At 37.3% G+C, this 16384-nt stretch overlaps 1 protein-coding gene across 1 annotated transcript in view; it reads right to left on the bottom strand.

Annotated features, from left to right (window-relative positions):
• The window catches only part of cdk12 (cyclin-dependent kinase 12), a 40512-nt gene that overhangs the window by 20695 nt on the left and 3433 nt on the right, over window positions 1-16384 (bottom strand). Inside the window, exon 2 of the mRNA XM_051919073.1 lies at window positions 1-570. This exon is cut by the window's left edge and continues 264 nt beyond it. Coding sequence (XP_051775033.1) covers window positions 1-570 — 570 coding nt within the window. The remainder of the gene's footprint in view (window positions 571-16384) is intronic.

Genomic DNA, 16384 nt, shown 5'->3' on the forward strand with positions numbered 1-16384 from the left:
GGGGGTGTCGTAGATGGTAAGGGAGGAGGTGGTGAAAATATAGGTGGTGCGAGAGTAATTGTAGTCTTGTCTTCCTTTGGTGTTTCTGAGACAGGTGTTGGGGTTTCTTCTGTAGTAGGTGGTGTAACAGGATTGTTGTCTGCAGGGACCAGTTCTCTACTTTCATCTTCAGATTTGATCTCAACTTTGACACTAGAAACAGTAGTATGAGACGGAGGTGTGCTCTCCTTGGTATCAGAGATCTTGTCTACTTTCTGAAGCACTGGCTTGCTATTTCCACCCTTCTTTAATCCAGATGATGCTGGCGCAGGTGCTAAGGTCTTGCTCTCCTCTTTACGAGGTCCTGGTGAGCCCTTTATACTGATAGCTGCAGCAGCAGCTGCCTGACGTTCCCTTTTCTTGCGACTGAGCTCAGCTCCTAGACTAGAGTTGAATGGAAAGCGTGTAGCTGGAGGAGATATACTGGACTGACGACTCCGTGAAGCTGATGAACGCTTTTTACTGTGGGACCGTGAAGGCCGGCGTGATGAGAACGCTGCTGGACTTCGACTGCGAGACCTCACAGATCGCCTGAAAAAAGTAACAGTAAACTTTTTACATAAATTGAGTTGCAATGTGTTTATTATTTTCAGTTAGTAAAAAAAAAAACTGGAAACATTTACCCAAACATAAAATAAAAAGCATTTTTAGAACATGCTTTACATACTTAAACAAGGATTGGATTCTGGTTTTCACTCAAACTTATTACAAAGGACCATGCCTGCTATAAAAAGAGTATCTTGTTTCAATTAGATGCTGGTTAAAGAGTAATTAAATGCCACTTCCAACTAATAAGTAACAACCATTTCAAGTGTTTCTCAGTTAAGCAAGAACTTTAGCCTTACTTGTATATTGACTATATCTATTATAAAAAAAAAAATCCTGGAAAGGAAAAACAGGGCGACGAGACGTGATCTTCTAGGACAGGGGTCTGCAACCTTCACTATCAAAAGAGCCATTTTGCTCCCTCTTCCTCCAAAGAAAAATAGTCTGGAGCCGCAAAACATAACACAGCTTATAAACTTTTAAAAGTTTTAATCTTTTTTTAGATTTTACATGTTACAACCACGGAATACAACAAACAGAAGTGCAGTGTGCATGTGTAGGCCTACTTTGAAATAAATTTAACTGAACTCTGCAGGCCTATTTGAGTCCTTCCTATACCTGTATAAAATTAAAATAAAAACTAGCCCACTTTAATATAAATAAAACATTTAGCTGTAGCTTAGCAGCTTTAAAAAAGTAAACATAAAATTCCATTTCAGTGTGCTCTCATCCTCTTCAGGTTTCCCTCTCAGCCAGCAATCAACTGAAGCACCTGAACATACAAAAAAACCTACATCAGCTCCGGGTCTGAAATAAATGTGTTTTTTTTTTTTTTTTAAATATTAGCCTATTAAATGCTATTGTTCTCACCTGTTTAATGTGACTTCTGTTTCTGAAGTTCGCTGCAGATCATCTCTAGCACTTTGAGCTACTTTTTGTATGAAAATGTGCTATATAAATAAATGTTGTTGTTGTTCTATGTCAGGGCTATACGATGTGACTTTGACCTTCACACAGGACTGCAGGCTCATGTGTGAGGAGGGAGAGATATTTGGACTTTATGAAGTTCATTCTTGAGAAAACTTGCTCACATAAGTATGTTGAGCCAAAGATGGACAGGACTCCAAATGCATATTTTTTCATGTTCATATATGTTTCGGGAATGGCACTCCATGTATTGAAAACAAGTTTGTCGGGTTTGGGGAGGTTTTCAATATCAGTCCATTTGTGCTCTTTAGCGAGAGTAGCCTTCTGACGGGCGACTTCTTCAAGATCCGCTGTCAGGCATTTGAACTTGGACACCCATAAATCTTTATCCGCTATGCGGCCAGTTCAATTTCTAGATCGGGCTTACTTACTCCTGTGAATGCGGATGTGTTCAGCAGGGATGGGTCGATGTCCAGGGAAGGAGAGAGTGTTTTTTTTCTTTCTGAACTCACTGAATCTTTCTCTAAATGCAGCTTGCATTGCAATAATTGTACGGTGGAAATAATCACAATTTATGTGAATGTTCACTGCTTTGAACTCTCTCAGGGAGGGGAAGTGAGAGAGTGTACCTTTCTGTACATCTCTGGCAAACACTGTCATCATGCGCTCAAACACCAAAACATTTAAAGTCAGAGAATAGATGCTCTGATATTTTTATGAACGATTCTTTCATGTATTCTCCGTCTGTGAACGGCTTACCCCTGCTTACGATCTCTTGAGCTGCCACAAAACTAGCAGCTGTAGTTGATTGTGGAGAAGTGATCCACTTTTTGAAAGTATGTTTGCTCTGTTCAGCTTTCCGTTGCAGTTCCGAAATTGCTCTCTTTCGCTCATCTTCACTTGGGTATTTTTCAGTGAATGCTGAGTGCTTGTTTCGAAAATGTCTTTCAACGTTACATTTTTTGTTGTTCGATAATTTATCGCCACATATTAAGTACACCGGTAAGCCAGCGTCGTTGGCGGTGAAGGCAAATGCTTCTGTCCACGCAGAATTAAACTCTCTGTTCTCTTCTGGGATTTTTCATTTTTGGGATTTATTCATGGTTAGTGCAGGGGTCGCACACTCCAGAAGCCACCTGCAGGTAAAGGCGAGGGCTATAGACGTAGATGTGACGCATATTTTAGTTGACAAATTATAAATAAAAATAAGATGTTAAAGTGTATAACAGTAGTAGTAGTAAATAAACATTATATATATTACATATATTATATACAAATTAAATTAAGAAATTGCCATTATTCATTTTCATGTTTTTTTTTTTTTGTCAAGGCCAAAAGGAGCCATTACAAGGAGGCTGAAGAGCCGCATGCGGCTCCAGAGCCGCGGGTTGCCGACCCCTGTTCTAGGAGGTTCTCGGAACACACTTAAAAGACCCAAGAGACAAAGAGACTGACCATGGAGCGTCTCGCGGGGACCGTAAACATGAGACTTGGTGCCAAGAGATTGTCCCAGGGCTGTCTCGCGAGGACGTGGAATATGAGATTTTTGCAAGACACACCTTACTTACAAAGTATAAGGCCAATACATTCTAGATGAAACATCAATGACTAAGTGAAGAAGAAAGAGTAGCACGGAGAAAAGAGACCCAAAAGCTTTCGAGAGAAAAAAGGAGGATAAGAGATTATGAAAGCAGTGGAATTCAAAAGGCTCAAACAAACGATGGCGCAATACACATGCAGAGAAAGGTACAGAATATGAAAGCAGTAAAATTCGAAAGTATTCTAGCGTCCCAGCCAGGTTGAAGCCTTTTTTGTTTTAAGTGACTGTTAGGTCCGATTGAGGGAGGGCGGAGTAGAGCACGGAAGACTGATAGTGGGGTATTGATTGATGCAGTAAGTGGGGGGCGAGACCCGGGGAAGGAGGGGTTGGAGAGGGTGCTAGAAAGTTGTGTTTGAGGTTACGAAGTCTGCAAATGTTCAAGTAAAACTCTTGTGACACTTTATTACGTCAGTCGCTACAGTATCAAAAAAAAAGATAGTAAAGATCGCATTAGCGCAGACAAAAGGTAATTAATCATCAGAACCAGGTGTAATTGAAAAAATAGCAGGACAAATCGAGGTCAGAAATAAAAGGCAAAGAGTGGAAAACAAAGTCTTTTCGCCTTCGCATCATTCAATGAACAAAACATGGGCAGTTATATGTTGTGTTGTCACAATGTGCCTCCAAAAATGGAATCAAAATTCAATGCAATCATGAAGAAAAGGTAATTCCAAATATTGTTTTTATGAAGCTTTAAAGTAAAAGTGCAAATAATGAAATTGAAACAATTCCAAGGAAAAAAAAAAGCTTAAAAATTAACCAAACACAGGGGTTGGCGAGCAAAGCAAGCAGGGGGCGGAGCCCTCTAGTCAAATAAAAGACAAAATAGTTTGCATACTTATCCAGACGGAAGATACAGAAGAAATTACTGCTGTGCTAGAACATTTTTCCTACTGTTATTTAGACTTCCACTTACTGAACTGAATGGTTCTAAGAAGCTTGGTGGGGCTAACTCAGGTTTATTATACATCTATATTACTAAACGACAGTTTAATTTATGCACGGCGGATGCACCGAAGTGCATGCGCACTTCGCTGCAGCACCCCAGAGTCAAACCCAGCAGCTTCCCAGAGTCAGTAGGTGGCGCCCAAACAACACAACCTGCAAACTAAACTTGCTCTATCTAATCCACTGTGCCAGCAGTCGGTGTCAGCAGAGGCAAAGTAGTCATGGCTCCAAATGGAAAAAGCTCAACGATTTGTAATACAAAACCGAGCCTGTAGTTCCCAGAGTCAGTGCGTGGCGCCCAAACACCACAACCTGTAAACTACACCTGCTCTAATCCACTGTGCCAGCAGTCAGTGTGTGTAAGTTGGAGTATGCTTCCTAACAGTAAACGACTTCTACCTAACGACACAGCCACAGAACAACAAAGACGAGACCGCATGGACAAAAACAATACACGGAGGCTCCTACGACGTGCTTCAGACACACCAGAAGCAAAGACGTCATGGCTCTACAATGAAAGAGCGAAGCGCATGCGCACTTCGCAGCAGTGCCCCAGAATCAAACCCAGTGGCTTCCCAGAGTCAGTAGGTGGCGCCCAAACAACACAACCTGTAAACTAAACTTGCTCTAATCCACTGTGCCAGCAGTTGATGTCAGCAGAGGCAAAGTAGTCACGGCTCCAAATGGAAAGAGCTCAACGATTTGTAATTCAAAACCGAGCCCGTAGTTCCCAGAGTCAGTGCGTGGCGCCCAAACACCAGGACGCACCCACCCTCCATGATATTTCATCCCTCCAAATATCGGAGGGAACAGAAACTGATTGCCATTCTTGGAAAAGATTCGTGGGCTTGCTAGTTATCTATAAATCAAGGATTTGTTTAATTTTAGAGAGTTTATACTCCCAAATAATGTACTTGGTGGAGTGTTAGTTGCTCTAAAGTAGGAAAGGATAAACCAAACTCTGGTTGCTGATACAGAATTAAAGGAGAATATTAAGTAGAAAATTGACACACAGGATGGGACCACCACAAAGAAACAGAAGATACTGTAAAATGCAGATTTAAAGGCATACATTTGTTGGAGGTCCTGTGGTCTTTGTAAACTGTAAACACACACTACCACATAAAAATAGATTTTACATGAAGAATTTTGACATACATAGTAAAGAATAATTGTTCACTTTGAAACTAAATTTAAACTTCACTGGTCAAAGTTTCACTCAACTGTTTTTCTCAAGTATCATCAAAATACAGTGATCCCTCGCTATATCGCGCTTCGTCTTTCGCGGCTTCACTCCATCGCGGATTTTAAATGTAAGCATATGTGAATATATATCGCGGATTTTTCACTGCTTCGCGAATGTCTGCGGTCTACAGTACGTGTTCTTCCTCAGTTGATTTGCCCATTTGAATTCAAACAAGGGACGCTATTGGCGGATGGCTGAGAAGCTACCCAATCAGAGCACGCAGTTAAGTTCCTGTGTGCTGCTGATTGGCTCAGCAACGGAGCGCTGCATTAACCAGGAAGTCTAATCTCACTCATTCAGCATTAACGCACGTTACTGCTAATGCTTCAGGATTGCAGAAAAGGTAAAAGTTTTGGATATGTTGAAGGAAAGAAACAGCTACACCGCTGCAGGACACAATTACAGCATCAATGAGTCCACGATTCTTTTTATTTAAAAGGGAGGAAAAGCATATAAGATCTACGGCCGCAGCGTCCTTTAATCAGGGCGCAAAACGAGTTGCAAGTGGACGTGATAAGGCAGTAGTCTGGATGGAATCTGCTTTAGGGATTTGGATTGAAGAGTGATGGAAGAACAACGGCGGTGCTAAACAGTCGCCTGAAGAGGCTCCTTTAGAAGAGCTGTAACGCTATCCTTTGTTGTGCAGTAAAATTAAACTCATCGTTATCGGACAAGTCGTCGTGTCATTGTTGGTGAGTAACCATAATTAATTATTTACGTACAGTACTTATTACATGTACATAGTTTAGTGTCGCTGTACACACATTTTACTGTATACAATTTTTCTTGCATTGTACGAATTTATTGGTGGTGGCCTGTCTGTTGTAATGGCTGTAATGTATGTGATATCGGAGACGCTCGATATCTTTAAAATAATATTTAGGTTTTACTGTATGTAAACTGTGTTTACATACATAATTTCAACGAATCTTACCTAATATCTAAGAGAATACAAAGGGTTTATGCTGTATAACTGTGCGTGAAATGTTTATAATAGTGTGGGAGAGTTTATAAGGGCTTAAAATATATAAAAATAACCATATAAACATATGGTTTCTACTTCGCAGATTTTCTTATTTCGCGGGTGGCTCTGGAACGCAACCCCGCGATGGAGGAGGGATTACTGTATCCCAAAATATCTATATAAAAAAAAAAAAAAAAAAAAATTTACATTTTACTATTTGCAAGAAGAAAAACACAAAACAGTTTGGCACTTAATGCTACACATAAACCAAAAATATAAATGTGGAATAATGACAAAACTATATACGAATAAAACTTATCCAAATCCATTCACCAACATTTAAAGTGTTGAATAAACTAAAAATGAACTACTAAATTACTGCCAGTATAGGCATGTTGATTAGTGTTGCAGTTTCACAATTGAACCGTCCTGAGTTTGTCTCCTAGTTCAAGAAAAGTCTGCGTAGATGCATGTTCTGCTCGCCCATGTTTATGTTTTTACTTCTCCGGTTTACTTCCCACATACAGTATTCACGATAGACTGACTGGCAGCTCAAAATTGACCTACTGTGTTTGTTTTCATGGATGTGTCCTGCAAAGGAATAACAACCACCATAGTTGGCTCCTGCCTTGCGACTGATGTCGCTAGAATGGGCTTCAGTCCTCAAATACCCTGAACTTGATTAAGCTGGTCTGATAACAGATGAATGGTGCTACAAATATGAAAAAAAAAAAAACAGGCAGACAAAGTACTCAATAATATTCTTAAAATTAATAGCCAGCGCCCCAGAGCCCAAAATTAGAGGCCGTGGGTATGGAAAATGGGTGGATCTCCTCTTACTGCATTATACTGTGCAACTTAGCAGTGCCTAGTTTTGAAAATGCACTTTTATTTGAAAAATATTTAGAACACAAAATGTCACCTTCATTTGTTACCATTTTTTAACTTTCTTTGTTACAATTTAAATGACAGACAAATGAAGTATTTTAATAATCTAACCATAAACATTTAAGATGTATTTTTCTTTGTTTTTAATGCGGATAATACACTGCCTGGCCAAAAAAAAAGACACCACCAAAAAAAAAAAGATCACACACTCTAATATTTCGTTGGACCACCTTTAGCTTTGATTACGGCACGCATTCGCTGTGGCATTGTTTCGATAAGCTTCTGCAATGTCACAAGATTTAGTTCCATCCAGTGTTGCATTAATTTTTCACCAAGATCTTGCATTGATGATGGTAGAGTCTGACCGCTGTGCAAAGCCTTCTCCAGCACATCCCAAAGATTCTCAGTGGGGTTAAGGTCTGGACTCTGTGGTGGCCAATCCATGTGTGAAAATGATGTCTCAAGCTTCCTGAACCACTCTTTCACAATTTGAGCCTGATGAATCCTGGCGTTGTTATCTTGGAATATGCCCGTGCCATCAGAGAAGAAAAAATCCATTGATGGAATAACCTGGTCATTCAGTATATTCAGGTAGTCAGCTGACCTCATTCTTGGAGCACATACTGTTGCTGAACCTAGAGCTGACCAACTGCAGCAACCCCAGATCATAGCACTGCCCCCTCAGGCTTGTACAGTAGGCACTAGGCATGATGGGTGCATCACTTCATCTGCCTCTCTTCTTACCCTGATGCGCCCATCACTCTGGAACAGGGTAAACCTGGACTCATCAGACCACATGACCTTCTTCCATTGCTCCAGAGTCCAGTCTTTATGCTCCCTAGCAAATTGAAGCCTTTTTTTTTCCGGTTTCCCTCACTGATTAGTGGTTTTCTTACGGCTACACAGCTGTTCAGTCCCAATCCCTTAAGTTCCCTTCGCATTGTGCGTGTGGAAATGCTCTTACTTTCACTATTAAACATAGACCTGAGTTCTACTGTTGTTTTTCTTCGATTTGATTTCACCAAACGTTTAAGTGATCGCCGATCACGATCATTCAGGATTTTTTTCCGGCCACATTTCTTCCTCGAAGACGATGGGTCCCCACTATCCTTCCAGTTTTTAATAATGCATTGGACAGTTCTTAACCCAATTTTAGTAGTTTCTGCAATCTGATGTTTTCTCTGCTTGATGCATGCCAATGATTTGACCCTTCTCAAACAGACTAACACCTTTTCCACAACCACGACATGTGTGTCTCGACATGGTTGTTTAAAAAATGAGAAGCAACTCATTGCACCAGTTGGGGTTAAATAACTTGTTGCCAGCTGAAAGATAATCGCCCATGCAGTAATTATCCAATAGGAGGCTTGAACCTATTTGCTTAGTTAAATCCAGGTGGCGACATTTTTTTTTTGGCCAGGCAGTGTAAATACTAAAATGTGCATTGTCTATTACTGTGAATTCTGAACACCTAAGTGGTATGATTTTGTCCGCTGTAGGATTACCCACAATGTGTGGTATTTGTATAGTACATCTTGATCCATTTCCACCTTAACCAGCAAGTTTGATAAGTTTGCATCACTGACCTTTATTAGAATAGAAAAGCAACACATTGAATGACTATATAAAACATAAAAGGGGGTATGTTCCTCAAAATAGACCCAAAACCAGCTCCTGGATTTCTCTCATTTTTATCCGTGCAAGATTACTGTAATTCCTCAAAAAAGTGAAGAACACAGAGTGTCTTGAACAAGTATTGTCCTTTGTCCAATTCTCTAATTTTACTAAATAACAAATCCCACATTAAAATTGTGTTATCTGTGATATTACTCATAATAAAAAATAATTGAGTTTGAATGCTTTGAATTTATAATAGCAAGAAAAACATTTCATTGTGAAATAAAAAATTTCACAGAGAACAAAATATTCAGCATATCATTTATTTTCAGTAAACCTAAACAGTTGAAGGAAATTAATAGTTTAGCATGGCACTCCATGACAGAATTCACAAATGTACAATATCTCCTACACATCTCAATTGATTTTTGGCAGTGTTCTTATGTCAAAAGAACCAGTGTTCATGAATCTTGCATCTTCAGATTGACTAAGCCAGTGATTCTCAAGCTCAGTCCTAGGTGATCCACTGCAGCTGCAGATTTTCGTCCCCACCAACTTCTGCTTTTATGTGAATTTCTACTTTATTTAAGCAAAGCTGCTATTTCCTGGTTTCTGCGTTTTGGTGTCAATCCAGATATTACATAATTAGATTTGTTAAATTTTTGTTGGAATGCAGTAGGCATTTATATATGTCACACAGGGATAATTTTGTGGTTTTGTATCTTGTTTTTTTATAATTTTTCAACACTGTTACCATGATTTTCATTCCACCTTTCAAGATGTTCTGGTTATTTATACTATTTTGTGCTGATTAACATGCAAGTGGGTATGACACAGAAATAACTGCAGGCTTTCAGCATATAGCATATCTGCCTCATATCTACTCTATACATCGTACATTTTAGAGCCTAAGATAGACTGCACTTTATTTGTACCCGTGGGAAATTCAGCCTTTAACATCAATAACTAAATAAAAATTATCCTAAAAAAAACAACCACCACACACACACACTTGCACACTAGAATAATTATAAAGAAAAACTTTTCATTAGCAAGGAGCAATTAAGGAAACAAACTCCATATAAAAAATGAATAGTAAAATGACAAAAGAGAGACAAGAATTTAAAGCTACAGAACAAACACAAGCATTTTGAAATTTCTTATTACACAACTTCCAAGTCATGAATTATATCAGACTTGCCATCCGAGGTTGCCGATTAATTGGACAATGTCAATGTAAACAACTGAAAATCACATTGAGTAACTGTGTACCAAACTTCCAGCACAGTTGTACTTGCCCCTTTTTGTGACAGCCAATAACACGCTGAGAGAGATGGTGCTGTATGTAGAGTTATCAGGTACGATAAGTTTAGCCGCAGTCTCTGCCCTTTTTCCATTCTGTCATTGCTTGTAAAACACACGACACCAGACAGACAAGCTTCTTGTGCTTGTCAGGTCCAAAACATCCGTGGGTTCCTTGTTCCGTGCAACTGCATTATACGCTTTGTTCTTCTAAATGAGTAATAATTGGTTTTTCAGCTCTCATGCAAACAGGGTTCACCCCAACAACTAAAGACAAAATCAAACCTGTTTTAATTTTCACTGAGTGAGTTGAAAACTAGTTGGAGAGTGTCACCAAGTATGTCGCATTACATTACCTGCTTCAAGGAAGAATGCTTGCAAACTTCTAAGATTATATAAGTGAAGGCTATGAATGAAAATTGCTGGACCAGTCAAGTAAAGAGACAAAGCCTTACCAGAAGACAACCAAGACCAGCTAAGTATACAGTGAGATCGATCAGAGATAAAATAACACATTGAGTGTGCTTCCATAAGCTTTAATAACTCTGTTAGTCACAGCAAACCTGCTTCAAAAGTGCCATATATATCCTAATTCCAGTTAGAGAAACCTGGACATTGGTCTCTGAGAAACCGGGTTAACACAGATTTCTCTGGAAGTAACACGGTTATGTGGCCATGCCAACCCTTAACTGGGATGCAATTAACAGTTTTGTAGTCTGTACATGCCTGTTGTATTGTTAGTTTATTCATGCCTTTGCTTCACAAATGTTTTCAGCAGCTATGGAAGGAAAATAGTGGAAGAACCCAAAAGAGACAAATTTCCTGAGACAAATGCTTGGGCAATCACATTATTCCTTCTCCTGGTTGAAATGATGTGCCTCATCATTTTAGAAATCACTAAATTTATGTTGATGAGCTGGATGTATAGTGCTAAGCTCTGTGGCGCAATTTCAGGAGTATATATTGCAAGAAACGCATTAAAAGAAATGTGTATTAAGTAGTCAATTTATTTCAAACAAGTAATGAGTAATCTAATGCAGTACTTATTTTACTGAAGTAAAGACACCAACGTTGTTATCATCCCAGCAGCACGGGATACAAAGCAGGAAGCAAACATACCAGTTCACCGCTCCTTAGCAGGGCTCAATCACACAGCCAAGTGTGTGCTGTATGTAAGCTAGTAAAAGAAACATTAATAATGTGTCAAGTTTAGTTTTAATCCAGCTGTTTGCTAGAGATAGTTTGAAACTGTGTGATCGAGTGTTGTAGCGGCCAGTGTTCACACTGAAAATCTTAATGGCTGGGGATACAAAAAGTGGCTAGACGTCATATACTTCACAGAACAGAACTAAACATATTTGTAAAACACAAGAAAATTGTCAAGTTTGGCTTTGCTTCTGGTGAGCTTCATGAACATTCATATATGGGCTTGGATATAACAGCAAATGCTGGCCATCAAATGTGCAGTTTTTCCATACAAAGAAAAAGTAAAAGTAATGCACTGTGTGTAACACATTACATTTTATAAAACACAACTATATAACATAATTAATGTTTTTCTAAGCAATGAGTACTGTAACAAAGTTACTTTCATAAGTAACATTCCCCACACTGGTCTGGGGAGACAGGATCAAAGCATGTTTTTAGATTCACTATTGCTGATGACATTTAACTTTTTTTGCAAAGTTAAAACAATATCTAAAGCATTTTGCCGAAGGAGAGCTCCATAAGTGGACTCACATGTACAGGTGGTTTTTAAGAAACCAGGTTTGTGTCTTAACCAGGTTACTCACCTTATCCTGGTTGTTTGTGTGCCTCTCTATACGCACTCAATGACTGTGAATCTGCCAACAGCCATAGTGGGCCCACAGAAATGAATTTGAATACCAATAGACTGGAGCACATGAAGGTGGCATTCTATAAATTTCATTCAATGCATTTATAAAATATATTAATCTGTACCATCCAATCAGAAACAACACTATGATCTAAACTACAAATATACACATTGTAATTTTATCTAGAATACCATTAGTATTTAATACTGATCCAATTTCACAGTGTAAACACAGTTGACACTCAAGTCTTTCCATAGGAGGCCTCAGACTGAAATAAATTATTTCAACTGAATTTATTTTTTGCCAAGTGTCCTATATACCAAGTGTTGGAAGTACAGGTTTACAAATATAATGCATTAACAGTTAATTGATAAACCTTATAACATTTACATGGATGAATACTAAAACTACACTAAACACAGTTAAGCAAACCATAATATAAAGTTCATTACAAGTGAAATATGCACTGCTGACAGCAGAAGAGAGGAAAACAAACACCCCAGTCAAAAGCACTCCTCAAAAAAATAACCCTCTTGAGATATTTAGCCAGTTATAAGACAAGAATATGTTCTGATGACTAAGACTGACTGGCCTTTCACCTCCTCCTCAGTATTCTTTGTACTACAAAAAGTACATGCTGGAAAATGTAAAAAGATTGACTTGTTAATACTTCAAAGCCTCCCAATATCTCTGGTGCCGCATGTCATGTTGGCCTTGTGTTCAGAACTTACAGGTCTGACAGAAAGACACATTTATCTTGCAGTTAAGGGAACTGCATGGTGAAACGACCAAGGCTATAGTTTATATCTTGCTTGGCCTCTTTTCTTTTGTAATGATACTCAACTAAAAAAAAGCATACTCCAAACACTAATACATTATGTAATATTAGATAATACAGTTTGAAAAGGCTGATCACAGTCTACCTCATGTACAGTATCTCATGTCAACTTAATATTTGAAGGTATATACTTTTACATGGTTGTGGGTAAAATATAAAATGTTTATTCAAGTATAAAACAACTTGACAAACAATTCAGCTTGATTCATGGACAAAAGGCATTAATTCAGTAATACTGTTTAAATTAAATGTAGGCACAACATCTATTAATTGGGAACATACAGCATAGTAATTAACATTAATGTCTGGTTGAAGTTTATGAACAGATGGGGTGTGCTAGGCAGGAATCAAATCTAAAAAACACCCTAACACAGCACAAGAGCTACGCATGCAAACATCCACACTGGGCCAGTTCACAGTTACTAGTTAACTTAAAATATAAAACTGAAGTACCCAGGAAAAAAGTCACACATGCACCAGGAAAATGTGCAAACTATATAGAGACATCTATTGGAATCGGGTTCTGATCCAAGATGCAGCACTAACCACCGTACCACCATGGCCCACTTATTCATCAACTATTTCAATGTTTTACCGTACATTTAAGGCTAAAAATTGTAACTTCGTTAACACAAACAGAGCAACAAAAAAGTAAAAAAAAAACAAAAAAAAAAAAAAAAAAAAAAAAACATAAAAAGATATTTTCCTGTGGACGCAACTGCTTTGTGTCAAAATGTGGCAAATTACTGCAACAATAGCCATCTACTTACAACAAGAATGTTGTATGTTCTTTATTCAAGATTTACTTGGTACTTAGAAAATGCTCATTATTATATGAGACGGTACAGATCATCCATTTGTGGAGAAGAAAAAAAAAGTCTTCCTTAGCATGCATGTACCACGTATTTATGTCTGCACAAAATAGTTACTTTAAGAAAGCAAACTAATCACTTCACCATTTCTGCAAATTTTTGATAACATTATGTACAGTATATAATGGCTAATAATGCAAGTGGTTTTCAGTATTATTTGTACATTATAAACAGTGATATACAGCACTCAGATTTCCTTTGAATATATGCAGCTTCTTAACAAGATACACCTTCATACAAATATTTAAAGGATGAATTCAAAATGCTTTTTAGAATGAAAATGATGCTGCCTAAAAACCATGACAGCTTCAAGGAATAATAAAATTCCACCTTCAAAAGGAAGTTGAAAATCTCATTTTACTATCAAAATCATTACATTTAAATATTTACAATTTCAACTGTAAGCACATACACTTAAAAAAAAAAATCAACACAATCACACAACCAAGGTTATATTATATTGCATCTCAACAACTGCGTAAAAATTGAATACTTGGCAATATTGTTCATTTTTGCTTCATAAAAATAAGATATTACTTTCTAGAATTTTCAAACTCTCCACACAAGGTTAGGTAAACGCATCACAAACACCTTCTAATTCGACACCTTAATACTACACTACCATGGGACACAAGTCCCATTTGCATCATACCTCTTCATCAACCAATTATAAATAAAAAGCATAAACATTTGCAGGTGTCTATCTATATGTTTAGTCAACCAGAGTTCTATTATTTTTCATGTGTGTGAATATGCAAATGCAACTTTAAAATATTTGCAGGATTAAAGCCAAATATTCAATTCACATTTTTAATAATTGCTAAAAATCTATCTTGCATCATTTTGCTTTTCTTGCTGCATGCTTCTGTAGATTAGCCGTTTTACTTTACAATACTTTTACCTATATTTAATAGAACTCATTTACTTTTTGGTCTTTACCTTCTGAATAACAGTCATCCCAAGTCAGAAACAGAAAAGGACAGACTTAAGATTTACAAAGGCAGTCACTTTCTGTTGGTGTAAGTAGTTTTTTTTTTTTTTTTAAATAAATAAAAAGGAATTAGGAAGAATGGAAAATGAATGAAAAACTGGCATTTTCCTCTATGCTTTATGTTGGTTTTACTGTGAACATTTAAGTCATGAATGTATCTTTTGAAAAGATAACTTCCTGAACGCTAGGCTACCACCCCCACTGATTTCATCATCATCCCTATCACAATCCCCTATTTGGTGGAAGTTTAACTTTATTATGTTTAAGAATAAAACTAGGGATTAAACACTCGGCCAAATGTCAGGCTAAAGATGAAGGAAACCCCCAAAGGCAAAATGGCTTAAAACACATCTAGTGATTTTATGTACTTTGCATGTTTTTACTTATATCATGCAAACAAAATTTGGAGCATAAAAATGAAAAAGCAAATCATTGCAGCTCATTAGAAAAACAAAGCATTATTCAACAGCCATGACAACGGATTATTTTTTTTTTTTTTTAATATGTTTCCATTTTAGGCATTCAGTGTTCTAGCGACCAAAGTTAACTGTAAACTACAGGTATACGGCCCAACAAAGACCCTCAAGCACTACCCCTCATTATTCACTGTGTGACCTTGAATAGTTAATTCAAGTGCCACTGCTCTAACTGCTGAACAATAAAAGTGTATGACACCATACACCGCTGAAAGGCACTAAATAAATATTTGTTGTTAAAGCATAACATCACATTTAAAGTTCTAGTGGTTCTATTGCTAAAAACTGAACTGTAAACAAAAATTTTGCAGATTCAGTCCCCATCACTGACTCACTCTAGGGCTGTGACTAAGTTACCTATGTCAGTGTTCCACAGTTGTTGACAGGCTGAAATTAAATTTACATTGACACACTTTTCAATTGTGCCAATATTTTTTTTTATCTAAATAACAGCCAGAATATGTTTGCTAGCCTTTTTTGAACACCCAAATGAAGGACAAAACATGAGTAAAGCACACAATGTATGTTACTTAAGACTTTTAAAATACCTTCTGCATTGTTTCACATGAAACATTAGTTTTGATGCAAGAAAGGAAAGGTACCAGTGTTAACTTCTGACACCGGATTTCAAGCTGGTTAATAGGCAAGACGTGGAGTACAAGAGGAGAACATAACAAATGAAGTGAACTTCAGTGGTATCCCTATACTATATGGACATGCCTGAATTTCCAGGCAATATACTTTTCCCAATTATTATTAAAAAACATTAATAATGTAAAGTCAAGGACTTCAAATAACTACATTGCAGCAAAATAACAAAAAAGGACAGTGATTTAAAAAGAAAAAAACAAACAAACATATCATTAGTCTTGAATAAAGGACTATAATACAGGAACCTAATTCCAGTCTTCAAATTTCTCAAAGGCATCAATAAAACTGACAATAAAAGGAAACCAATGAAAAGTAAGGGGAAAACACTCTCAACACTAAATTTAGGAAACATTCCTTCAAACAAAGAGTCATGCAAATCTGGATCAGACTAAGAAGTTATGTAGATGAATGAGAAAAGTTAACAATATTTAAAATATATCTGGACTTGATATTGACACAATTTAGCTATTGTGTTATTTAAAACATTCATGGACTAAATGGTTTCTAATCATCCAAACAAATACACATAAATCATGTAAAAATATAAGTTGGTTTTACTCAAAAACCGTGTCACACAACAGTTTTCTAAAATGATGAGAAAGGCAACATACAAAAACATTAAATTACATCATGTAATAATT

Source organism: Erpetoichthys calabaricus, chromosome 14, assembly GCF_900747795.2.
Source record: "Erpetoichthys calabaricus chromosome 14, fErpCal1.3, whole genome shotgun sequence".
Classification (NCBI taxonomy): domain Eukaryota; kingdom Metazoa; phylum Chordata; class Cladistia; order Polypteriformes; family Polypteridae; genus Erpetoichthys; species Erpetoichthys calabaricus.